This window comes from Idiotropiscis lumnitzeri, chromosome 5 (genome assembly GCF_059441095.1).
Source record: "Idiotropiscis lumnitzeri isolate Australia: NSW breed Sydney's pygmy pipehorse chromosome 5, RoL_Ilum_1.0, whole genome shotgun sequence".
Classification (NCBI taxonomy): Eukaryota; Metazoa; Chordata; class Actinopteri; order Syngnathiformes; family Syngnathidae; genus Idiotropiscis; species Idiotropiscis lumnitzeri.
This window is the reverse complement of record NC_142395.1, coordinates 27633712-27660770: the sequence shown is the minus strand read 5'-3', so window position 1 is coordinate 27660770 and position 27059 is coordinate 27633712. Positions and strand designations below refer to the sequence as shown.

Below are 27059 nucleotides of genomic sequence, written 5' to 3'. Positions count from 1 at the left end.
AAAACTAAACAACCCTAAGGATATCTTGAACGGGAAACAAGTCGGTACAACTGGCACATACCTATGGCAAAAACTTTGACATATCAATAATGTCTTTCTGGCTAGTTGTAATAACATTTTGAAAACGTAATAACAAATTATTATTATGGGATACTGCCCAGACTCCAGTGGCCGCTGACCATGAATGAGGTCCCTATGTCATGTTCAGTGCTTGGAAAGGCTGGTGAACTCCCATGTGAGAAAGTGTCTCGGATTCCCAAAGTGCTTCAGCAGTTCTGGACTCCACAGTGACAGAACCTTATCACTGCCAATCTCGAGCTTGGTTGTACGCTAAGGTGAGGCTGGAGATGCTCCTCACTGATTCTCGGGACCCTGTAGTTAGAGATGGCCATCCAACCTTGGCAACCGGGATGACGTGGACCCCGCTACCAATGTCCTTCGGGCCAAATCTGCTCTCCTCCAATCATGATTTAGCCTCGGAACTGTAACTCTTCTCTGGCAAAGAGCATCAGCAACTGATTGACGAACCACGGTTGTAGAGGAGGAGGGAACTAGACGTTCCAAGGCGATGACACAAACCAAACAGGGTCGCTGGATGAGGTGGGAGGGTGTCAAGAAGAAGATGCTCTCATGGAGTAAACTCTGGGGCAGTGAACCCAACAGATTGAGTTTCATCGTTTGAGCAAAGTATGATGTGCTACCATCTCCCGTAAACCTGCAACTATGGTTTGGAAAGGCCCAGCGTGCCATGTGTGAGACCCCAGCAACACTCATACTACCGTGTGCCAAGAACAGATATAGCTGTGTGTGTGCCTTCGTGATTTCAATGACTGAAACCTGGCTGAAAGATTGAAAAGAAGATCGTGTTCAAAGTGCACCACGCGGAGGTCACTTAGCAATAAATAGTGTCAGTCAGCAATAAAACTCGGGGGCATCGTTGATGCTCTTGATTTGAGCTGCAAATTCAACTGAAAGTCCACCTGAAACGGGACGATAAGAGTAGGGAACTGTAAATTCTGTACACGGATAAGTGAGCGTAGGCACAGATTTTTTGGTGTTACGTCATATTGAATGTGATACTTGGGGGTGGGGCAGGCTAAGACTTGAAAAGTATTAATTTATGGTGGATTTAAAAAGTCTAAACACCCCAGTAGCAATTCTAGATTTTTGTCACAATTTAAGAGCCTTTGAATTAATATTTCAGCTTTTCTCGTAGGGTTTTCCTGAGACTTTCTTTTTGCTTTCTAGTAGAAGCCTAATGAGTGAGACTTGTTTTAGTACCTTCACTTTTATCATATTCCACTGCTCTAAAGTGGATGTTTTCAGTAAACCAGCAGGTGTCAGTCTCTACCCATTCTCTCATTCTCTAGTAAAGGACGTCAAACCAGCACTAAAGACCAGACACTTTCCTCTGTACTGTTAAGAATCAAATTTTGGGGCAAAACGAACCATTTATTACAGTGGCGGGCCGACAAGGCCTTCAAGGCCTTCTCTGCTGGCCTAACGTAATCAAGAAAAAATGATCATATTCTTCAGATTGATGTCATATTATATCCTAGCGTTGTATTTTTCGGTGAGAGTTTTTATCCAATCAGAATTCCATTAGCTCGTGTTGACAGGCAGATTTCACAATACCTATCGCGCGCACTATTCTTTCCGAAGCCTTCGGATGCAATTGTGCAAGCATTTCTGTCAAATCAATGGACTTTCAGATTTGATGGACAGTTAAAGTAGCCAATCCGATCACGAGTTGGTTACAGTGAGTCTTCTCGCTAGCCTTACGGTGAGGGCGATGAACGCGTTTTGTGATTGGATACTCCCTCGTGAGGAGGCAGCTCGAGACTGAATCAACTCACCGTCAGTCGTAACTGGCGACCGTTCGAAAATCTAAAATATAGTCTTGCTTTTTTAAACCACAATGGCCGAATCAGGAAAAAGTGTGGATTTGATGAAACACCTGCGAGACCATTTTCAAGACGGGCCTATCAAGAGAAGCTAGGTCGAAGCTCGGTCGTCCAACACTCGCTCAGTACTGTGTAAGTGTGTTTCTGCATATTATTATTATTATTATTATTATTTTTGTTTCTGCATATTATTTGTCCTGCCGTGTTGTCACAAATGACGGTATTACGAGGGGGATTGATTCAAGTAGGACTAAATCGGACTTCACTGAAGGCCCACGTGTGGAGTGCACCGCCCGCCACTGATTTATTATCTCTTTTTCCAGATTAACAGGTGGTTAACCATTTTATAATTTGATACGTCCATCTCAAACTCAATGGTACACTTTTCATGGAACCTAAAAAAACGGGCAATATTCCAAAAATATTAGTGACAAGGTTACAAATCGGTGATAATGTCAAGAGTTTTTGCTTGAGCGTACTGGCTAGCTGTGCCTGTTAGCAGCTACAACTAGCCAAAACCAAACTTAGCTATATAATAAACGTTTGAGTGACAGGTGTCATTATGGCTGAACACGCCGAACAAATATGACAACTAGAGGATTTACATTAAATGTAACCATGGTCAGAGTTACTAAATTGATGATGTAAATCCCAAAGTGTCACTTTTTATTCTCTCTCACTTTTATCCTCTCAATGGCTAGAAATGTTTCAGTAGCAGGACTGTGTGTTGAAAAACAAATTGATGCTAAAACAAACATGTTTGAAGAATTGCAATAAAGATATAGGTGATCAAGTCACTGATGGTGTAGTGGTACACTCGCCCGAGTTGTGTGCGGGCAGCGTGGGTTCAGTTCCCACTCAGTGACGGTATCTATGTCTGCCCTGTGACTGGCTGGCGACCAGTTCAAGGTGTCGTGTGCCTTTCGCCCGTAGTCAGCTGGGATAGGCTCCAGCACCCTCCCGCGACCCTGTACAGGATAAGCGGTGTGGATAATGACATGACATGACATGACATATAGGTGATCAAGAAAGCTACACACACAAAAAACTTTCTTGAAAATGTATTTTATCAGTTAGATTTAATCTCTAAATTACAGAAGATGCTTTTTAATTTGCATGGTAAATTGGGGGGCAGGGGGATGGAGGCTGTTTTCAGCTAACATTTTAAATGGGACATTGTTGGTATTTTTGGACCATGAGATATAGTTTCAAGTTGATCTAACTTGACGAGCTAGTGCAAGCGTCACCAACCTTTTTACAGCTGAGAGCTACTTCTTGGGTACTGCGGAGGGCTATCATACCTTTCTGAAACAACTTTACTCAAATTACTTTTGATGATTTTATATGCTAATGAATGACATTTACGTGATGACGCTGATCATGTTATTTCTCACAATTAGTAAACAGTTCAATATGCAACACCTTATTTCGATAAAATATCTTCTGGTTTTCACATTTTCAAATGATCACTTTCGCAACATTCATATGAAATCACAATGTCCCATCACCGGTGAGCTATTTTTAGAACAAGCCCACGGGCTATTCTTGAAGATTCTGCGGGCTACCTGCTGCCTGCAGGCATCACGTTTGTGACCCCTGATCTGAAGGAAGTAAGAGTCATAAGGTTTCCGGTTGAATGGAGACGGAGATCGACACATGGTCTGCAGTAATGCGGACTCGGTATTGGTCTGTCTTTGGTGAAGAAGCAATTGAGCCGAAAGCTGAAGCTCTCGATTATTTTGGTCCTTCTAAATTCCTACCCACACCTGCGGTCACGACCTGTGGGAATGTGATCGAAAGAATAAGACAGTTGATACAAGCAGCCCAAATCAGTTTCCTCCCCAGGTTGTAGAGGCTCTCTCTTAGAAAGAGGACGAAAAGCTCGGTCATAATCCTGCCACGAGAGGAGCCAGATGGCTCAGGCATCTAGCTTTCCATCTCCTGGATAGAATGTCCCGTGCGCATCCCACTGGCAGAAGGTTCCACGCGCGACCCAGGACACACTGGAGGGTCTACAGCATGGGTGTCAAACTCAAGGCCCAGGGTCCAGATCCGTCCCGCCATATCATTTAATGTGGCCCAAAAATGCAAATCATGCGTGACTTCATGTTTCTTGCTAAAATACCAAAATTGCAAATTATCTTCAATTTTAATAATGTTAAAATATTGCGAGCATTTTTTTTTTACCAATCACGCTTTTAAAATGGATTGAACAATATTTGAATGAACAGCATTTTTGGGGGGATTCTGATTCTAAAAGGTAGATATCCATCCGTCAGTTTGCTGGGTATATGGGTTCACCGTCATAATGGCCCACTGAGGGAAACCAAAACTTGTCCAACTTCCAGCCTGTGGGCGAGTGTGGCCATTTTCTCTCATTCACAAACTGGATTGAATTTAAATCTAAAATGCTGCATGTGCTGCCATCTACTGGCAGTTGTGCATCAGTAAAATTGTTACTAAGCTTGAACTTCACAATGGAGAAGGCAAATCTTCCCGCAGCCATGCCCAGTGAAAAAAACGTAACGGACCAGAACGTATTCTGTACACGTCAATGGCAGTGAACGTTCAGATTCAAATCGACTAAGCCTAAGTGAGTAAGCATAAGTAAGTGAGTAATTTTCTGTATATTTTTCTTCGGGGTCTGCTTGAGTATACAGTGGGGCTCATGTTGCATCTATTAAGAAGTGCAAGTGAAAGTGGGTTTCCATGCATATTTAATGCAATGGTCTGTTGAGCCCTGCTGGAATGCAGTTTCTAATGAGGACTGACATTTTGAATACGGGCTGGGCCACCAGTCGCCTCCTCAGGTGCACAAAACAGTCGGAGCAGGGAGCAGACCTATTTTTCATCCTCCGCATTTGTCATGACTCACTGACATCTCTTTACGTTTGGTGTACTTTTTGCGATGCATCGCAAGTGTGCGAGAACATCTTTTTCTTCTACTTGGTATATACTCGTGCCCGTGAAAATCGAGCAGCAACTCTTCAGAAGAGCAATTCACATTTCTTTTTCACTGCACAACACAGTCGTTTTCATCATGAATTTCATTACTCGGCCTCCCTTTGTAGCTCTCAAGGTTGCATGGAGCGGTACTTCCCCAAAACCTGAAATCAGACTTTCACTTGTAGATTAGTTTCATTGTCGTGCAAATGCTATGATTTTTCGTTTTAAGTCCGTTTGGATTGACTTTTGCTGTAAGTTTATTGTATATGATGACAAATTCCTTGAGTGTTTTGCATACTTGGCCCAAAAAAGACAATCCTGGTCCTGATTTGAAATGGTTGACCGTCATTGAGATTCTTGTGTTGGTTAAAAAAAAAGGCACGTGCAGCTAATGTTTTACATTTTTTTTTAATTTACTGTCATATATTACAAATATTCGGGTTGTTAACAATCGGAAAATAATCAACATATTTCATTTGCTCCATCGGGTAAACAGCTAATTCACAAAATAAACCTGAGACCATGAAATAAAATACTTACAGCAGGAACAGATCGCTACACGGTAGCTGTAAAAAAGCCCCCCCGAAAACATTTTGAACTCAGTACCTTTTTTTTCATCCAATGAAAATAAGACTAGTACTGCTTTCACCATAAAATATAAGTTTTCTACCGTGCCATAAAAGTATCGCTTGAAATACCATCGGCTCATCTTTCCGTGGTCATGTTTAAATGTTTAAATGTTGTATCATTCACAATTGGATTTAGCATCAAATGACATCATGGTGTCATTTTTTTTTTTTGCCGTGTTCCTTCAATCAGAGTTTGCCAAACTCTGAAGACAAATCAATGATAAATGAACGCCGCGCTCACAACTGTTGGCCAATTGACAGCTCGGTGAGGACGATAACTGTATGAGTCTGGAATTATTTTGAACTTCATTCCTGTATTTTCTATAGCAAGTTAAACGTCAAAGTCAACCGGAGTCGTAGATTGTGTTCGGTTTTGGAGGCTGTAGCTCGAATGCTGATGACGCACTAATGGAAGCCATCAGCCATGTTTTCCTTTTGTTTACCATTGATTGGAATGTTTTCAAGTCGGACGTCGGAATTTCCAAGTGTTATCATTTCTACTTCTTAGCTGTCCGGAACGCAGAGACAGACCCAAACTCCATACGCAGGTGTACTCAAGGGGAATTGCTATACAATACATTTGTTATAAACCATTTCTGTCCAGTGCATTTCTGCAGAGCCAGTTGGTAACCAAACTCATTGTCACTGTTTGCAATAAGCTCCAGGCATCTCCTTGATTTCCTGTTCTGAATGGATCCACCCTGAAAAGATAAAAACAGAATCTTTACAACTGTTCTGGCTTTGCAAGAACATTATCTAAACTTTTTTTTTAACACTCACTACTGTGCAATAATCGTTACAATATCGACAATATTTTGTAGTGATGAATAAATGAAGCTTCAAATCTGCTTCCTGAACCAGTTGCAGTATTTTTGGATTCCTGTAGATTGCACTCTCTGTTCAGCATTGGGCTGAAAGCGCACTGTCTTGCCATTTTTTAAAGTCTTTATTTAAACCAACGGCGCCATCTAGGGGACTCAAAAATAAAACAACTGGTTCATGAAGCAAATTTGAAGCTTCATTTTCCCATCACTAGTATTTTGCAATGCAGTTTTTCGAGCTTCTGATCTACGTGCTGGTTGTGAGCCAGTCACAAGAAGGAGTCATGTGATATCGCCTATAACAAAACTCCTAATCTGTTAGCAAAGTTCCCCGCTATTTGTGATCTCCAGGCTTTAATTTTTGTTGTGTAAAGCGCCGACTAAACATTTGTTGTCACCTGAGTGAAGAGCCAGTGTAGTTTCATGCGTTTGGCTGTGGCGTAGCCACACTCGATGAGGCGTGGTCTGCTGTTCACGTCCACCAGGCACTTATTGTCGTCATCGTCAACAGTGGGACTGAGGAGACCCACCAGAAGCTGCTGGGTACTGGTGTAGTACACATTCTGTAAGAATAATAACTGTCGGTTTCGAAAATACGAGAGGAAGGACGATGGACGGAACGTTTGGATGAGCAGTCAAAGCAGGGTGTCATCTGTGCAAACGGTGGAATTGGATTTGTAATTTACAAACATAGATCCAAAATTGGAGGACGTGAGTGTGAAGCGGAGGGGACTTAGAACAGAGCCTATGTTGGCAGCACCTAGGTAGTTTTGAACTGCATTTGACAGATGTGTACTCATTCTAATTAGGGATAGACTGATTCGAACGGGCCGATCATCGGAGTCGATAGTCAGCATTTTGACAAATATCGGTATCGTCCTTTAAAAAAAAAAATAAAAATCTGACGTCCATAAGAGATGCATTAAATAAAAAAAAACCCTGTGGGAACTCTCTTTTTTTTTTTTTTTGAAATCCAAAACAAAGTTTAAGAATTTAGTTATTTTGAAATGTTGGAAAACTTTATTTGTTTATGTTTTCATTAAAGTGTTTAAGATACTTCTGATGACCCCTCGGAGCTCCCTGAACTATTTGTTAAAACACAGATTATGAAATAAAAACACAACTTGAACATTTTACAGGTCTAAAAAGATGTTCGATTTACATATGACATGCAAACAAAGTTGAATTTTTTTTGATGACTTTTACTGAAAACAGATATCCTCTATGAATACATCAACTGAATATGCTCCAAATATCAGTTATCGGCCTGCTTGACAATCTAAATCGGTCCATTTCTAATTCTAAACAAGGATTTCTATACTGCATTCATTGTCAAGGGTTTGGAACACCTTTGGAAGAATCAAAACAAGCTATTCACTTGATTTGAAGTCATTGCTGACTGGAGGAATCTAAAGACAGCATACAACACATAGGATGGATTCGGAGCAAGCATAAATATTTAATCCTTACAAACGGCTTTTTTTTTTTCAAGGGAATCGGCTTTCCTCTATTTAGCTGGGATACTGATCATTTGAGAATTTAGTAAGGAAATAATCTCCGTTCAAAAGGAAAAAGGCTTTGCATTTAAATATGGGAGAGAGTCACTTTGATGATTTACAATGCGCTCATAGTTGACATTGAAATAGAAATCTGTGCTGCACAAACAGAGGATTCAACTCAACTTACATTTTATCATTACTATACTGTGAATGAATTTTATTGGTGTTCAGATTCCGCAACCTGATTAGCACTTTTTTTCCCACTCCTGCATATCATGACATCTCTGGGCGGACACAAGTTGGGCAAGTTGTTAAAGTGCACTGTTTGACATCTGTGCACCACTTGTACTACGAATGAAATGCTAGATGTTAGGGTTGCTAGTAATAAGGTTTTACAATGTCACTAGCTTGAATGATTTCTATTTTTGGAGTCAGTTTAATCACCCGATTCATTGAGAAAAAAAAATATAATGCACAAAACATTTCAAAAGGGGGTCATTTTTTTGCGGATTTTCTCTATTCGCGAGCCGTTTTGGTACTTATTCCCCACAAATGGCTGGGGTCAGCTGCAAATATATTGTTAAAAAAAAATCAAAGAACTTTACTTTTTGGTTTCCAGAATGCATTGTGTGATGGAATGTATTAAATTAATGAAAAAATTAGGACATTCATTTTTGTCATATGTGTGTTTTTCTACTGGTAGTTGAATGTGTTAATATTTAGCACATTATTATTTTTTTTAAGAATACAAGGTTATAATTTAGGTTTGTGTGTAATAAATAATGATACCAGTGGTACTTGTGTACAACTGCTTTAAATGCTTAGAGTACATAAAAGTAAAAACAATCAGCCATTTTGGCCGATGTTTGAAGGGCCATAATCGGCCAATTTAATTTCTCGCTCGATTTCTCGATCTGGCACTGTCTATTAGCATATAAAAATTGTCCTACAAGTGAGGACCAAGAATGTACTAATGGACAAGTACCTTAAGTTTGGTACCAAGGATATCGAATAAATGCTCAAATAAACCAGATAAACATTTATTTGCCATGAAGGAGTCAGCATTTATTCGCTAAAATGCTTTTGATATCCTTGGTATCAAATAATGTCTAATCCTTGATATCCATCTTAGGTATTCGTAGGTCAAAAATGGCATTAGTAATAGTAATAGTGTTCAACTAGTGCGCTGAATTATTTAACTAGTTAAGACATAAATACTAGCATTCAAGTGGATATCAAGGATATGGAATAAAAGCTCAAACAGCTTTCCATAGGCGACACTAAAATGATCAGAAAACATTTTTTTGTCCTGTAATTATTGCATGCCACGGTGACTGAAAACTGAATTATACATCATAATTGAGCCCTGGAATGAAAATGAAATGTTCCTTTCAGACTTTCATAATTACAGATACAGAAGAATGGGGAAAAAAGGGATGCAATATTTTAGTGTTATATCAAAAACAAGCTAGAGTAGTTAAGAGTAAAAAAAAAAGAGTCACATCAAGGTTAAAACAATCTGCTCAGACAAAGAAGGATGAAGGGATCAATAGCAGTTTAATGAGGGTGGCAAACACAGATGAGAATAAAGCCGTGCTAACATTTGAGGACATTTCGAGTCGCCGTTATTTAGGCTGACCTATCTTGAACAAACAGTCCAATTACGTTGCAGACTTGCAAGGCAACAACCAAGCGACATGCTTCGAAATGTAGCTGTGGCTGTAAAATGAAAAAAGTCCTCTAACCTGCGGTGTCAACCCGTGACAGAGATACATGATGGGAACATTGTCATTGTCAGGCCCCTGATCCAGACACACATCGTTCTTCAGAGAGTTTTTCAGCTGTAGGACAGAGACACATGCACAAAAAAATTGTGAATTCATGAAAAGGTGGCTTGAGGAGCCTGAAATTTAACTCAAGTAAGAGTACTTTTAGTTTAGTAAATTTGTTGAGCGTTGCTATCAGAGCTACAAACGACGTCCTTCCAACACCAGTTAATCTTCACCAGTGGTTCGGCGAAGACCCGGTGTGCTTAGGCCTGACCCAGGGAAAAGGACGCCCCTTGTCATGCATAGTCCCTTGAAAAGTGTGCTGCCCAACAGCAACTCTCATGACTAATTTGGATTGACGCAAGCTTGGGGCTGATCACCCCGTGGCAGGCCAGCCCTGGAGAGGGCGTCTAGTGTAAGGCCGAAACGCCCAGTGACTCAGGGTGACATTACTGACAATGCGTCCAAAATTATAATATGGGCGGTGAAGGCCATCAAGGCCTTCTCTGCTGACCTAACATAATCAAGAAATCATGATCACATTTTTCACATAGATGTCATATTATATCCAAGTGTTGAATTTTTAGGTGAGTTTTTATCCAATCAGAATTCAGATAGCTCGTGTTGCCAGGCAGATTTCACAATACCAGTAGCATGCACTATTCGTCCAAGGCCTTCAGATACAATCGTGCGGGCATCTGTTCTGTGTCTCAAGGGGGCTTTTACTGTTGATAGACTGTTGCGATAGCCAATCAGATGAGGAGTTGGTTGCAGTGAGCCTTCTCGCTGAGCCTTCTGGATCTCATTCGTCCAGCCCTGGTGTCATAAATGACGGTATCATGAGTGGGATTTATTCAAGTCGGACTAAGTAGGACTCCACTCAACGCCTTCGTGTGAGTACATACTTCACTTAAAGTAAAAACATTCTATACAAATCAGAAGAATGTCAGTCATTTACCTCATAAAAATGCAAATCCAAAAATTGCAGCATTACCTACGCTCTTGTCACACAGTTATCAGAGCACGCTCGACCTGATTGGTGCATCGCAACGCGCTCCAGAAATGCTCCTGCGAGAGTGCCGAGTGAACGGCGGTGGAACACTGCCAGGGACGATTCCACTCCCCACTGGCTTTGTCGACGTTTACTTTATGTGCTAATCAGTAAAGCCACAGGCAGCACAAGGTCTTTCGTGGGAGCTTAAATGTAAACCTTTCAAGTTCCGTGAGGTAAAAAAAAAAAAAAAAGTAGCAATGTTGGCGACACCTTGACAACTGGCAGATGACGGTGTAGACGCAATCATTGATTTGCAATTGCGAGTTTGAAAATAGTCATTCGTGAGTCACAATCGATGGGATTCCTGTTTTGAAAAACTGCTTTGTTCTTGAATCTTAGTTATTGTCCAAAGATGATTCACTCGCGACTGCAATTTCTAAAAGACTGAATGGAGCAAGACACTCCATACAGCCACTTTTTGACAACATTCCACTCTTATGACGAGACTTGCTCCACATTTTTGCAGTGTGTCATTGGGAATCTTTGTCCATTTTTACAGAAAATGCATGCAGTCAGAGGTGACTGACGTTGGCTCAGCAATCTGTTTGACGACATCCCAACTGATTTTGAGGTTTGTCTCAATAATTTTGTCTGTGCTGCGCAAAATGATGGCGCTTCAAGAAAGAAGAGTTGATGTTATTTAGACAATGAGTAAAGATATTTACGGTTGGTGAATTACGTTTGAGAAAGCACGTTTTGTTAAAAAAAATAATTACCGCAATTCTTCAATGCAGAAGGAAATAGTCAACACGGAAGGTAAATGCGTTTAGATTAATTTGCGCCTTTTACAACTAAACATTTTTTTTTTTAATCACACATGTCTCTAAGATCTTTGAAAACAAATTTGAGAACATGTTTGCTAAGGTGATGATTTTTTTATTTTTATTTGTGCTACATGAGGTGTAATGCCAACAAGATGGACGCATTTGTTTTGTAACTCGAAGAAGATATATATATATATATATATATATATATATATATAAAATATAATATATTTTATTTATCTATTTTTTTAATCTAATTTTCTGAAAGGTAGCAATTTTGGAGATGTGAGGATTCCGCCCGACATCAATAACTTGTTTGAATACTCAGTCGACGGAAAAAAAAAAATCCCAGTTATTTTGACGAATAATCAAAAACATGCAAGTTGACAGTGTGTTGTGTCTTTTATTTTTGTGTACAGCTGTAGCGGCTCGTCAAACCCATGCCACCGAGTCGCACATCAAATGCATGCCGTAAAAATAGAATAATGAGGTCTGCAGACATGAATTAATGGAATAAGGCTGAGCTGCTTCCTTGGTTTCCAACTGCCGTTTGTCAGTTTGTACAGGACAAATCACCCATACAACAGGGGGGCCGTAATAGCGCAGTCTGACTGTCACTGCGCATCAGGGAGCATCTCAGATGAGATGTGGGACGAAAGAGACATCCCAGCTTGGGCCGGTACAAATAGTGCCGGCATATGCCTTGGTAGCCGTGTGTGTTCTCCTGACTAATATAATTCTGATGCAAAGTCCTCCAGTTGGATTAGCATCATCTACAATTTAAACTCAGATGGCACTTGGATGACTTCCGCCAAGGGTGAAGAGTGAACAAAATCAGCTTCTTTGTCAGGGTCCAACCCATCTGGATGTTTTTTTTAGGGATGATGCTGATACCAATATTTGGCACAATGTATTTCAGGTAACCAATTAATCCACAGCTTAATATAAAAAATATGTAATGAAAATTTAAATGGCCCTGCAAGTGTATCTGCAATTAAATCGACACTTCTCCCACCGTCGGGAATTGTGGTTTAAAAAAGCAAGAATATATTTTAGATTTTCGAACAGTCGCCAGTTACGACTTCCGGGTGAGTGTCCAATCACAAGACGCGTTCGTCACCTTCAGCGTAAGGCCAGCGAGAAGGCTCACTGTAACCAACTCGTGATCCGATTGGCAACTGTCTCTCAAATCTAAAATCCGATCGACTTTGACAGAACAGATTTCCGCACGATTGTATCTGAAGGCCTCGGAAAGAATAGTGCATGCTACTGGGATTGTGAAATCTGCCTGGCAAAACGAACGAGCGGAATTCTTATTGGATAAAAACTCTCACCTAAAAATACAACACTAGGATATGATATGACATCAATATGAAGAATATGTTTCATTTTTTCTTGATTATGGTAGGCCAGCAGAGAAGGCCTTGAAGCCCTCGACCGCCCACCCCTGCTTTGTCCTATACTGTTTGTGAAAGTTTATATCAGAGAAAAAAAATTGGCAAACCATCCCAAATCTTTCTTATGTTGTAAAATGTTCATGTTTGACCAAATGTGCAAAAATTGGCAATAAGAAAAAAAAGGCTGACGTTAATTTTGGACAATTAATTGATCGGCCATAGTTGTTATGTTAAGAGGTGACTTCCTAGTTTACAGAGGTGATAGATGCTGCTGACTTTCATGGAGCCTCCGGGGGTTCTATTCCCAGACAGTGCCCACAGTTTAGTCTTTTGAAGAATATGTTTGAATAGAGGGATATTCTAGAACAATTGTTCCGTTGAGACAAAAAAAAAAAAGAATATGAATGCTGGTAAATCACCACATAATTTATTTGCTTAATTCTGCCAACCATCAACAGACAATCGAAGTGAATGCAACAGCTGCGCTGCTGTGTTCATGATTGGCGTTATCCATCTCGAAGCACAAGGACGGATACAAACAATCAATCAGGTACACATCTTGCCTCACGTGTTCCATCTTACAAGTATTCCGATACAAAAAATTGCTTTGACTTACGAGCAAACATTTGAAATAAAAAAAATAAAAGGCGACAGCGAACTCAACTCAACTCACCACAAGCAGCAGTTTGGCAGACAGTGAACAATTCTTCCCCCAAAAAAAGAGGTTCCAAGTTATAATCACATGGAAGTGCGATGAGGATTAAAAGGTGGAATTGCTTACGACGCCATATGCAACGGTTTCGCTGTACATCCTCATCTCAGGGTAGATGTTGACCAGGTACCATCTGAAGGTTTTACACTGCAACCTCTTTCTCAGAGCCTTCCTTTCGGAGATGTCACCAATGTCAATGCCCGGGTCCTTGATTCACACACACGCACACACACGCACACACACCAATGCACACACTCATTAGGCACAATTGATGGGGGCCTAAATCACTGCATGGCCATCTGTTGCATTTGCAAACATCCTCTATAGACGTTGGACATTTTCTGTTCAAACTTGAAAAGCATCTCTTCAAAGCGGGCCGCATCATATTTCCGCACCGGCGTTATTACGGGCTCAGCCGATGCCCGATCTCATGTCATCATCAGTGATGCTTGTCTTTATGTCTCATTCCAAAATGTATTTAAAGCGCAATGTCACTACAGTTCTTCTCTGGTGGCCAGAAAACATCGAGAATTGATTCATGCTGTTGGTTTTCAATTTCTCGGAGGTAAACCAACAGTGGCATTTGCCCTGCGTGCTTAATTTTTTGAGCTGCGGCTAAATTTCATGCTTAGTGACTACAGCCCAAGTTAAATGCCTCATTATTGACTGAATAAATTGCCTGCAGATGTTCATCTATTCAACGGAATATACAAAGGCCCCTAAGGGATAATACAATTAACATAAGAAGACATCGTGCGCTGATCTAATTATTCATCAAATTCAGTTCAAGAGGGGGAAAAAAAACATTTATCTTTTAATTCTCTCGGAAGACAATCCCATCCCCCTAAGACATAAATTATGTTCAGTAAAACCTCTAAAGTCAAAGAGAATCAATCACAGAAAGGCTATAGACTTTTTTCTTTTGTCACGTTAAGCTAAATGGTCATGCAAAAAGACGGATCTGGAACAGTGTTTCTGTGCAACTGGGAAGTTTGAAATCAACCACTCTGGTGTTTTATGTCGTGATATTTATCGGAAATGGAGCCTTATATAACATTGAAGATGGTGATGGAACAGACAGACAACTCAAGATTAATTTTGAAAAAAATTCACTCGATTAAATATTTTAACTCAGTTAAAAAAAATGTACATACTTTGCAAATATTGTATCATATTAGCTGTAAATCTTTAGCACATCATCTCAGAAGAAAACATTCTGCTTAAGTTACCACTGGGCCCTGCAAACCAACACTGCCGGAGTGTGCTGCTTATAACTAGTTTCTATAACAAGTTTATAACAACTTTATAACAAGTTTTGAGAATTAAAAAGAAAAATTCCTGTAAAGGTGACTCAATTTAAATCGTATTCAGGGATCAAAGAAAGCTGTTAGAACAGTCTTTGAATTAAAATACACTTCATATTTGGTGATTTTATATTAATTACCAGATATTATTCAAGTAAATACCTGTTAAACGCTTCACAAAAAAATCGTAGCAGAAAAAATACGATTAATCGCATTTGATTATGGAATTTTTTGCGATTGATTAGCTTGACAGCACTACTGTAAACATTAATACGGCAAATATCATCTGAGTCCCGAAAAACTGTTAAAGCCGTTTAAGTATCCAAATAATGACATATTCTATACGCTGATATCGGACATTTTTGACCTGCTCACGTAAACGATGTCCATTTTGCTATAAAAATGGCATACACCTATGCCGCTTTCATAATCTTCCCGGAGAGTCACTCACCTCCTGCGGAATGTTCCAGGCCATATAAACATGGTTCTTAAACTCATCCATCCAGACTTCAGCGACTCTGAGGGCATTGCGTCGCACGTGAGACGTCAAGTCCTCCGTGTAAGGTTTATGAGCACGCTCGATGTGGGCGATGCGGGCGCAAGGCAGGACCTCAACGCTGCCGCCGCACTGCCACACCTGCAAAATACGAATACAGCGCGACATCAGTTAGGTTGCAACAGAGATACAGTCGAGAAATCCTGGAAGAATCACAGAAAGGCATCCAAGGCCCAATACTGAAACTGACTTAAAAAATGCAGAGAGAAAGAAAACTCAGAAGACTTTCTGCAATGCGCCGCTCACAAATAACCCTTCTACAACTGTGACGTTTTATTATTGTAATGAAAAGGCTATTTTGTCTCCGCAGTAGTGGGAACCTCATTCATTATGCTCCAATTTGCTGGTGCTTTGCCTCTTTTCAAGTGTGAGAGCAGTTGAGGAGCCTCTTCACGGTGAAGGCAGAGCGCCACTGTTAGCAAGCAATCTTTTTTTTTTTTTGTCACCTCTCTAGCCTTCTGTGGCCTCAACTGTCAGGAGGAGACTCCCCAGATGTTCAAAAAGGGGATGACAGAATCAGCATTGATTAAATTGAAATGATACTAAATATGACATAATGAAGTTTGCTGGGAGGTTTGGGGCTGTTTGATCAATTTGAGACTTGACATTCAACCAGTGGCGGGCCAGCAATGTCTTCAAGGCCTTTCAAGAAAAAAAATGATCATATTCTTCACATTGATGTCATATTACATCCTAGCGTTGTATTTTTAGGTGCAAATCTTTATCCAATCGGAATTTCGCTAGCTCGTGTTGCCAGGCAGGTTTCACAATACCAGTAGCGCGCACAATTCTTTCCGAGGCCTTCAGATACAATCGTGCAAGCATCTCTTCTGTCAAAGCCAATGGGCTTTCAGATTTGATAGACGGTGGTGATAGCCAATCGAGATTACGAGGTGATGACAGCAAGGCCTTCTCGTTGGCTTTACGTTGAATGTATTTATTTATTTATTTTTGCCAATGAGGTGAGGTTACCAAAACACTCCATCCAGCTGCTCCTGGTCCGGCTCCTCTGTCAAATTTTAGAACCCATTGTGGCCTGCCAATCAAAAGGTTTGCCCACCCCTAATCTATAGTGCAGGTGGGCAGCACAACACTTGTTGAATTGAAGTGCAAAATGTGGCAAAAACTTTTTGGGAAATTCAATTTAATTACCTATGTGATTACTTTATGTTTTTAGAATATTTCATTCTCTAGTGCGCCTTTTTTTTAATTCAAAAAATTACCCTAAGAATCTTTTTTAAAGGCTGAAACGGTTTAATGGCATTTCCACTTATTTCAATCGGGAAAGATGATTTGAGATAAGTTTTATTTTTCCATTTAAACTCCTATCTCATGTCACCACAGCGTGTTTCATTATACAGTTGTCACTCAAACTTCGATAATTAATATTGCTTGCAGCACTTTGGATCCAATGTACAATATACTTGTCTTGCCTATTCTCGCTCTTTGTGTTCACACTCTCATCTGCCTTCATGACATGTTTCTGATTGTTCAGCCTTGGCGGTGGTGCGCCACTGAGTGACATTTTAATTTGAGACTTGAGATTTAAGTTCTGAGTGGTTCAGTATATTGGAGGACTCATTGGAAGCAAACAAAAATAGACAATTGGTTGATCCCCAAAAACTCAATTTCACATGTGATTGCAGCCCATCATTCCGCCTTTAAATGTGTGCATGCGCCGCATGCTGTCGAATCTTTTTCAAGCTTTCATATTGTGCCGTCGTCAAATCAGCTCTGCGGGTAAGACTACTGCTGCTTCACAGCTCAATCACGGACTGCACTTCATTTAGATTTGAGCTTTTTATAGTTCTGATGCATAACAGGTTGTAATTTGTTGCGCTTATAACGAAAAATGTGGTAAAGCTTTCAGTTCAAGAACCCAAATTACTCGCAAGGGAATGAAATGCCACACCGCGATCAATGCCGTTCACACATTTTACAAGTGAGAAAGGTTAATTCAAAAGGATGACATTTTTAGGCGTAAGCCTTCGGTCCAGATCCCAAATTCCTTCTGATTCCAGCGGAATGAAAAGCAATACTCGAATCGATATCATTTCATATCATTTAAACCTCTGCTTACAGTGAGATCAATAAGAAAACTTGTCATACAATTTCATCTTATTTGGCGGCTTGTGAGATGAGAATCCTATCAACAAGCACACAAAGAAACTCAGAAGACCTCGGTTCATAGGTGAGTGACTGGACTGGTCGCCTGTCAATCAAAAGGCTGGAAGATATGAAGTTGTGAGAGAGGGCCTCAAAAATTGAAAGGAGAAATTTCAAACCGGTCGACATTGATGTTATTGTGTCAGAGGTGAGAGCAAAGAAAATAACACTTTTTGAACGTGTTGATGACAAAAAAAAAAGGAGATACTTGTGCCAATATCAACTGTAACCTGAGGTTCGCACCATAGCTCAGGTGAAAGGAAAGACTTAAGGTGGATACGAAGAAACGGATATCTGACCCAAGAACAAAAAAGGAAACTGGAGGACCAAATTTCACTTTCATGCTTCTATATTTTGGAGAGCTTCAATATGTTTTTTTTAAAGATAATTCTTAATTAATTGAGGTTCAAAATTTCTTTACAGGGTAAGAACAATTCAAGTAAGAACATCTTGATGAATCACAGATTTGCGCTTCAAATATTCATGCATTCGATTTAAGCGCAAATTTGTGCGTGCGCATGATTTGAGAACGAGGCCAATACACACCCAAGCCGATGTACCGTTATGTTCTTCAATCAACTGCACATTTATATTTTTGGACTATGGGAGGGAAAAAACACACAAAGGCAAAGGGATAACATTGAAATTAGGGCTGAACAATTAATCAAATTCAAATCGACATTGCAAAGTTGAAGAATACAAATTTCAACTCTTTTAAAATGCAACATGGAGGAGAAAAAAAGTTATATTGATTGGTCGGTTGACTATTTTTTTTAATAGACAAAACAAATGCACATTTTATATATTTATGTAGAGTCAAAATAGTTCATGGCTTAAGAAGTGCAGTCCCCATGTTTACATTGTCGCCTAATGTGTAGAGCGGCTTTCGTACTCGGTTTTTCACAATTACAGTGTTTCCCGTACGATAAGCTGCTACTTTTTTTCTAGATTTTGTACCATGCAGCTAATACAACGGTGCTGCTTTTCTGTGGATTTTCCTTTCCCAGAAAGAGGGTGTTAGAATAATATTAAGAGGTTATTGGTGATCAGTGTTGTACTTTCATTCCTAACAACACTTCTCCGGAAGGGTCCCTCACAAGAGCCATTACAGGCTTGCGCGCCCTGAACCGAAAGCTGAAGGAACACTCAGGTGTGAGTACCTCTGCATGGGATGAGTGGTGGAACAAAACGTTTGGTAAATATAAAAATTTGGTATTTTCGGTAATGATTTCTATAACAATGTTCACCTCAATCCTTGTACTGTGTGGATGTTGTTGTATTCCCTGCATTCGCGTTTTGATTGTCCGACTTATCTCAACAGCTCTCGCTCCAACAAATTCCAAACTACAGGAAATATATCCTTTGATTGATTACAGAAGTGCTGGCGATGGAGGAGACACTGATGACCAAGTTGATGACGACGACTGAATTTACCTGGGAGATACTATTCGTTAATCCAAAACGCTCAAATAAAAAAAAAAAAATAAATAAATAAATAAAAATAAAAAAATAAAAAAATTAAAAATTAATAAATAAATAAAGAATGATAAAGGGGTCTACATTTGCTATCAAGCTAATGATTTGATGGAATTAAATCCTTGGAAGTTCCATTGATGATAATTTTTTGGGGCAAATGTAGAATAAACAGGAGGGAATGTTAGAATAATATTAAGAGGTTATTATACATTTGCCGTGATGCAGCTTCTTTTAATATGTAGTGCATATAACATGTTGCAGTTTAATATAGTGAACTATGCTGAGTGTTTGCAGTGTGACGGGGTGATACAGGGAGTTGTCTGCAATTGGCGGGGCGGTGGCACTTCTTCAGAAGTAAACAACATCCAGAAGAGCCCTGATAAGTTGGCATTGAAGTCTGAAGCAAGCAACTGGGTCCTGATAAAGGATGTTGACGTCAAAGTCAGCTGCGATCCATGGCGACACCCCAATGATAAACCGGACTGAACCAGCTTTTGAGAAGACGAACTGTACCACCCTTGAGTGTAATCTGATTCCCCGATGTTATAAAAGGGAATGTGTGAAAAGCATCGAGGAACGGGAGGGGAGATAAAGTTGTCAAATAAACTTTGTTTAACCTTTCTGTCTCCACAAGAGCTGTTTGTCTCTCCTTTTAGCTCACGAACACTATATGTCAAATTGGCGAACCTGACAGAGGGGCACTCTATAGTTCAGAAAATGTGCAAAATAAATCTTGATTCTTGTTTTTTTTTCTGTTCTGTTTTAATTAGCAGAGTTGTTCCATGTTAAAAGGCACTGTTTCAACAATCTGTTCATGTACCTTTATGTGCATTCACAATACAAAATCGTTCTGGACATGCAGTAAACTTAATTTTTTTTCTACATAGAAAACTGCGGCTTATAGTCTGGTGCAGCTTGTATATGGTTTCCTCCCAAAAAGAGTTGCTGCGGCTTATATTTGGGTGCGCCTTATAGTCTGGGAAATACCGTAGTATCTTGACATGCATCAAGTGCTCAGTGATTGTTAGTGATGTCTTCGCACACACACTGTTATCTGCCACAGCGTTCAACTTTTAGCTCATTACAGAAAAATAAGATGCGATTTCAAATCGACTTTCTCTCTTCACAGGCCTAAAAGTGCTTTATAGTGCTGCCTCGTTCACTCTGAAATCTGGAGAAGCACGGGTTCATCCATCAGTCATGCCATGACTCATCACTGGAGGCCCGAGGTAGAGAAGTGGCTGAGGTAGGCTGCATTTCACTGATAAACATCATGAGGCCAACGTATCATTTAATAGAAGCGCGGCCACCATTGGTGCACACACCGCGTTCTTTTTTTAGTCTAAAAAATGACAAACATTCATAAATAGAGTGAGGCCTCATACAGCAGATGCTTTGGTTAAAAATATCATTTTAATCCCACAAAACTAGTGAGTTAAAATGGTCTTTGTGAATGATCAACCACGAGACTGGGCATTCTGGCCCAAAATGATAAAAGAATAATGCCAAAGAAAGCCTACTAAAACAACAGACATGCTTTTTTTTTGTTGATCCGATGCTCTTTAAATGGTGGCCACATCATAGTTGTATTAATAAGAAGGTCTCAGTTGTTTTTTACTTCACCTCTCAAAATGGTAAAAAACATGGTGAAATTTTTGTTTTTAATTAATTCTCTTTGTCTTTTTTATTTTACAAAAACATTGTATTTGAACAGGGGTGTGTAGACTTTTTTTAAAATCCACTCCTCTGCAAAAGTTCAAGTACTTTTTGCATAACTTCAGAAGAAGCCTAATACCAGAGCATAAATGGCCTCTTGACAAAAAAAAGAGAAAATCAGGAAGTGTTCAATGCACATGTGATTGAGAACATTTCTCTCGAAATATCATTTTCCATTTCAAACTTGTATGTCTCTCTGAAGCGTTCTGCTTTCATCTCACTGCACTCAATCTCCCATCCTCCAACACACCAAGACGGGCACTCAAAAAAAAAAAAAAACACCAAAAATATTTCCCGCCATCATTTTACATTTCCTCAGCAAGCCACGATAACTCTTCACATCAAAGCACATGCAAGGTAAAGCTGCTCCTCCTCTTCGGCTGCCCTGAGCAGTGCAAATAATTGGCAACGACTTGCCACTTTTATGCATCATCTCACACTGTCTGCTATTAGTACATTTACCGGCAAGCTCGACTCTTATTTCACATTCTATCACCATCCTGAAAGAGTCGGTGTTTCTCACAAAAAAACATAATTTGACATTTGTAGTAGTGTTAGACTATGCGTCACTGCTCACTAACAATTCATTAGGTACTCTTGCACATAATAACATATCTGCCCTTTCATATGATTAAATACAATTTTATTTATTTATTTATTTCACGACAACTGGAGCTGGAGCAAAGCGCTTTCCATATCGTGTAATATAAATTAGCAGGCAATAAGAACTGCTATCTACAAATTAATTGGATCATTTTCCATAATAAATTGCGTCTTATCACATTTTTCGACTGCTGCTATTTTCTATGAAGCATGTAACATATTTATTTGAGGAAAATCTTGGAATTAATGGGAAAAAAATAATCCAATAGAAAATATATTTACAATCAAAGACTGTATTCTTTCATTCGTGAATATAATTTTTCTCCCGTAAAATACAACAATCAAATTTGACTCAGCTTTACCGGCATCTTTCTCACAGCAAAGAAATTCTCAAAGCTTCTTACTTACAGATTTACTTTTGGTCAGGAGCACCAACACTCCAGCAGAAGTGATTTGCAAGACCCCGTTGAGGTAATTTGAGCAAACAAAACAAAGGAAAGCCTAATTTTAGATAATGAATACGCTTTTTGTTTGTTATTCATGTGGACCCTCATCAACCATCACGTTAACTGCTCTGCTAGCTATGCACCACACACACACACACACACACACACACACACACCCCCGTACCCCTACACACGTATGCACACACACACATTCACGCACGCGCACACACACACACACACGGAAGCTTTGTGCTGAGGCTAATGCCACAGTATCCCGCCGGTCTCGTTTGTTAGGAGCTAAACCTCACTTCTTTAACAGCGTGGCCTTCTTGCATAATTTCGTTTTTCCTCTGGAACATATGAGCAATGGGGAAAGTTAAATCGTAGTTACTGATTCTACTGCCGGGATCTCAAAGGAGTTTGTAATGCAAAAAGCGTGTTCCTCTTGTCCACTGCTGCCGAGCTGAAATAAACGGATTTTACACTGAGGGCTCGAGGGTCATTGACCCCGACCTTATCAAGCAGATGGAACTGTGGTGGTGTTTTTCTTTTTTCCATCCAACCATTTTCAAAGCGTTTCCTGTTCTGTGTCACCGCAGGGGTGCAACCTCAGCTTAGTTTGGAGACGTTGAATATGAAGTGAGCCGAAGGCATCTGCCCAAAAGTCAGATATGTGAACCACTACACAACCATTTATTTGCGTTTCAAGTGTGCAAAGTGTGAAATTAATCAAGCAAATAAATCTATCTGCCTATTTCCGAAAATGTGTCTTTGAGCGAGCAACAGCGCTGTCCAGGTACATAAGAACTGCCACTAAATTTCTGCAAATAACTCGTTAGCTTGTCTTGGTGAAGATCTGCCAATGGTACTGGGGACAGGATGAGGGCCAGCACACTTGCATCAGACACGGCCACAGCAGCTGGTTCATGGGAAAATGAAGCTTCAAATTTGCTTCATGAACCGGCTGCTGTATTTTTAAGTCCTCTAGATGGCACTGTTGGTTTAAATCAAGGTTTGAAAAAATGGCATTTCAGTGTGCTTTCACCCCAATGTTGAACTGAGAGTGCCATCTAGAGGGGTCCAAAAATACTACAACTGGTTCATGAAGCACATTTGAAGCTTCATTTACCCATCACTAGTGGGAACCCAATTGTCTTTCAGAGTGTACCCGCCCTTAGTTGTAGGAGGAAACAGCCTTGTGGGTGCATATGCCAAGTAGCCGCACTAAAGTGTGTTTTCGGAAAAACTTTTTCATTGGTGTGCCTTCAAGCTAACTCCAGTTTGATTTCTCCTACATTAATATTGTTTGTTGGCAGGTCTTATTCTTACTGACATGTTCCCAGTTTCCTGTGTGTGGGTGAAAAAAAACAAAACACCACCACTAAAGTTAAGTGAGTAGAGCTGAGATGAGCCAAGATAGGACTTGAAATCCCTGGTGATGCTCTTGTTATTATGACATCGGGCCTTTTTAAAGGTTGGGAAATGTGTTCGCCAAGCATGAGTAAATGAAAAATGACTAACCTATGACTCGCTTTTGACTCACTTAAAGAAAAGCCTTTGAGGTGCACAGCTGACGGTTTCTAAACATAGCGGCCAGGACAACGTCAGACCAAGTCAAGTAGGTCATTGTGCACAACGTTGGAATCAAACCAGCCTTCCGTGAAATTTGGAGTACGTCCATTTTTCGGGTTATGGTAAAGCAAGTCAAAGCCAAAAGCCAAAGTCAAAGGCAATTTGCAGATCCAGCATATGAGGAAAAAAATGTAATATATATAAAAAAAAAAAAAAAAAAATCTCCGCACTCCTTCAGAGGTTCTTGATATACCTGTAGCAAAGTATTGTTAAATGTGATTAAATATACAACAGTCAACCTTCAAGGAGCAACTTCAATTTCTGGCTCAGCAATACTTAATCAGTGCTGCGGAGGATTTGGGAAGTGAAGCTGCGACTTTCCAGATGAGAGATGACAACCTGAGCCCAGCTGCCCCTTTAGAAGTCCAAACAGATGTTTGCAATCCGATTGTCGTCAATGCAGAAAAAGGATTTGACCACTTTACCACTGTGGACTGACCCCATCAGCTGTAAATAATTTCTACATGCCCATTGACCACCTGTGTCACGCTGTCCTACAATCTTCACTGACCTGTACTTGAAGAATAGAGAGGCTACATTTACGTACAACAGCCACAGCAGCCCTGTTTCGGGCCAGTGTGAGAAAAAAAAACGGGATGGTTGTGAAGATAAGCCATGTTTAGTTGAGCTACAATGTTCACGGGGGGATGCCCATTTCTAACTTTGTGTTAAAAGTGCTTGTGTGCGTGTGTGTGAGAGAGAGAGTGAGAGAGAGCGAGAGAACAGTTTTTGGCAATGTGAGACCGTACTGTAGGATACGTGAATTAAAAAAAAAAAAAAAATTAAGTACCGTATTTTCCGAACTACTTTTTCGTAGATTTTGAATCATGCGGCTAATCCAACGGTGCAGCTTTTCTATTGATTTTTTTTTCACCACTAGGGGCGCTCTATAGTTCAGAAAATACGCTAAAAAATCTCGATATTTTTCTTCTCTTGGGTCTGTTCTGTTTTAATTAGCAAAGTTGTTGCCGTGTTAAAAGGCACCATTAGGGGCGCTCTATAGTTCAGAAAATACGCTAAATAAATCTTGATTTTTTTTTTTTTTCTCTGTTCTGTTTAATTAGCAAATTTGTTGGCGTGTTGAAAGGCACTGATTTAGTAATCTGTTTTTGTACCTTTATGCGCATTCACAGTACAAAATCGTTCTGTACATGCAGTAAACAACATTTATTTTCAACATAGAAAAGTGTGGCTTGTTGTCTGCACTTATCTATTTATTTATTTTATTTATTTTAAAGTTGTTGACAGAACGCTAATATCATCAATTATCTATTGAAGAGCGGTCGCAATGTATGTTTGAACAAAAATGGTAGAGCAACACATGTAGACAGATAAAGACGCTCACAGGTATATATTCTTTATCCTCTGCGACTAGGGAGACACAATGAAGAGAATTGCAGCATTAAATCCTAATGCATAACATTCTATTGCTTACTTCAAAACACTATTTGTAATTTCAAAGGCAACCCTGTGACACAGCAAGCAAGCAGGGTTTTTGGAGGCTATCACTGCAGGAGTCTTGTTTGATTGTGTCACAGACACTGGACAGAAGATGAAGTTTGAGAGGAAATGTTGCAAACTTTTCTTCCTTTGCTGTCTCTCCACGGGGATTCCACGATTAGGCTTTGGTATTCTCTCAGTGCTACTCAATCCCCCCCAGCAGGTGTGTTGAAGCGCGCCGTGGAGTCATACCGACTTTAAATTCTTCACGCAATGGCCGCAACATTAGATACATCTGCAAAATCTTTTGAAACCTCATCCAAAAGCTGTATTAATAAAGGAAAAAAAACAGATTTTAAAAAGATAATTATAGTTACTTTTGATTGACACTATTAGGGAGGTCTTCACCGACTTTTGTTCAATTTTGTGGTAGCAGTTTGCAGTGGTGGTAGATTTGTTTTCATATCTTGTCCCAATTGTGCAGCTATATAAGGCAACCAACATATTACAGTGCACTGTTTGTTCCAACTTCTAAACTCATTTTGAAATGTATTCGTGCTAGACAGAAACGTCTTGCTTTGAAAGTGTATTTGTGTGTCACATTAATCCACACTCAAGGAGTGCTTTATATTGTCACAAAGTGTTGGCTGTAATTGGTATTTATGATCTTTATGCCAATCGTTGTTTCAATGATTCTCATTTATTAGTACACATTTCCAGGGAATAGTTTAGACGAGTGATGATGGCTGTTGAGGTGCTCTGTTCCAGGAAAGCCGCACTGGCATCATATCTGCTACTCAGTGGTGTTTTGGTACATTATTCTGTGAGTCAGCGAATTTGATTCAAATTCGTATGCCAGGCAGCTTGGGGAGAGCGTTAAGAGTAAGTAAGGTGAAAGGCCCGTGAGCAGTTTGGAAGTTCATTCAAACCAGAAAGCATCGCTCCAACAAGTTAGAACCTATCCCAATTTTCACGTTTCCATTTGCAGTGGGATTCAAACCGGAGATCCTTTGTTCGCGTCACACTGATGTCACGTCGACCTACTGATGAGGAGCAACTGGGGCTTCGGCATCTTGCTCAACCCACAACCTGCCCTCGACCACTGTGGCATGCTGCCCCCGTAAAGCAATGGAAAAAGTCCAAGCCAGTAGATAAGCTTGCACAATGAAGTAAAAAAAAAATGATCCACAATTTCTAGAATTACTTCCAAGAGATCAGGATGACATTTACATTTAGATTAAATTAAACTGTAGAACGGGGGAATAAAAAGGCTGTCTCTTGCATAATTCCTTAATCCAATTCCTTTTAGCAATATTGTCATATCCATATATCATATCTCCCCCTCCCCCTCCTGTGTAGCTAATAAGAGTTTAGTAGCAACTCTTATGCTAGGGAATTCGAAAAGACCAACCATGCTTTGTTATAATCATATTGCTGAACTAATAATCAAAACAGAGTGTGACTGAGTATGATCGTGATTTTAGAGAGACCAAATTTTCAATACAGATATTTAAAAACTTCCTTCACCTGACACAGACAGTAAAAACCAGTGGTGGGCGGTCAAGGTCTTCTCTGCTGGCCTAACATAATCAAGAAATCATGATCATATTCTTCACAATGATGTCATATTATATCCTAGCGTTGTATTTTCGGTGAGAGTTTTTATCCAATCAGAATTCAGCTAGCTTGTGTTGCCAGGCAGATTTCACAATGCCAGTTTTTATTCGTTTGAGGCCTTCAGATACAATCGTGCGGGCTTTTACCGTTAATAGACAGTTGCAATAGCCAATCATATCACGAGTCGGTTACAGTGAGGCCTTCTCGCTGGCCTTACGCTGAAGGTGATGAACGCGTTTTGATCGGATACTCACTCCTGCGCTATGCGGAATCAACATACCCAGAAGTCGTAACTGCGATTGTTAAAAAATCTAAAATATATTCTTTCTTTTTTTGAACCACAATGGCCGAAGGAGGGAAAAGTGTGGATTTAATTGCAGATACACTTGCGAGGCCATTTTCAAGGCGGACCTCTCAAGAGAAGCTACATCGTTCTACACTTTGTACTGTGTAAGTGTCTTTCTGTATATTATTTGTCCAGCCGCGCTGTCATAAATGATGGTATTATGAGGGCGATTCATTCAAGTAGGACTTCACTGAAGGCCTAGGTATGAAATGCACAACCCGCCACTGGTGAAAACATACTCTGACTGAGAACAAGGACTTGC

At 40.0% G+C, this 27059-nt stretch overlaps 1 protein-coding gene and 1 long non-coding RNA gene across 2 annotated transcripts in view; one reads left to right on the top strand and one right to left on the bottom strand.

Annotated features, from left to right (window-relative positions):
• The first annotated feature begins 1840 nt into the window (after positions 1–1840).
• Positions 1841–25980, top strand: LOC148337538 (uncharacterized). The gene is made up of 4 exons (XR_015843208.1): positions 1841–2036; positions 11122–11193; positions 20127–20243; positions 25823–25980. It is a non-coding gene; the product is annotated as an uncharacterized LOC148337538 (long non-coding RNA).
• galnt18b (UDP-N-acetyl-alpha-D-galactosamine:polypeptide N-acetylgalactosaminyltransferase 18b) overlaps positions 5268–27059 on the bottom strand; it is a 69225-nt gene continuing 47433 nt past the window's right edge. The window contains exons 7-11 of the mRNA XM_088296528.1: positions 15251–15436; positions 13565–13702; positions 9545–9640; positions 6699–6863; positions 5268–6180 (exon numbers count right to left, since the gene is read on the bottom strand). Coding sequence (XP_088152654.1) covers positions 6034–6180; positions 6699–6863; positions 9545–9640; positions 13565–13702; positions 15251–15436 — 732 coding nt within the window. The 3' untranslated portion in view covers positions 5268–6033. The remainder of the gene's footprint in view (positions 6181–6698; positions 6864–9544; positions 9641–13564; positions 13703–15250; positions 15437–27059) is intronic.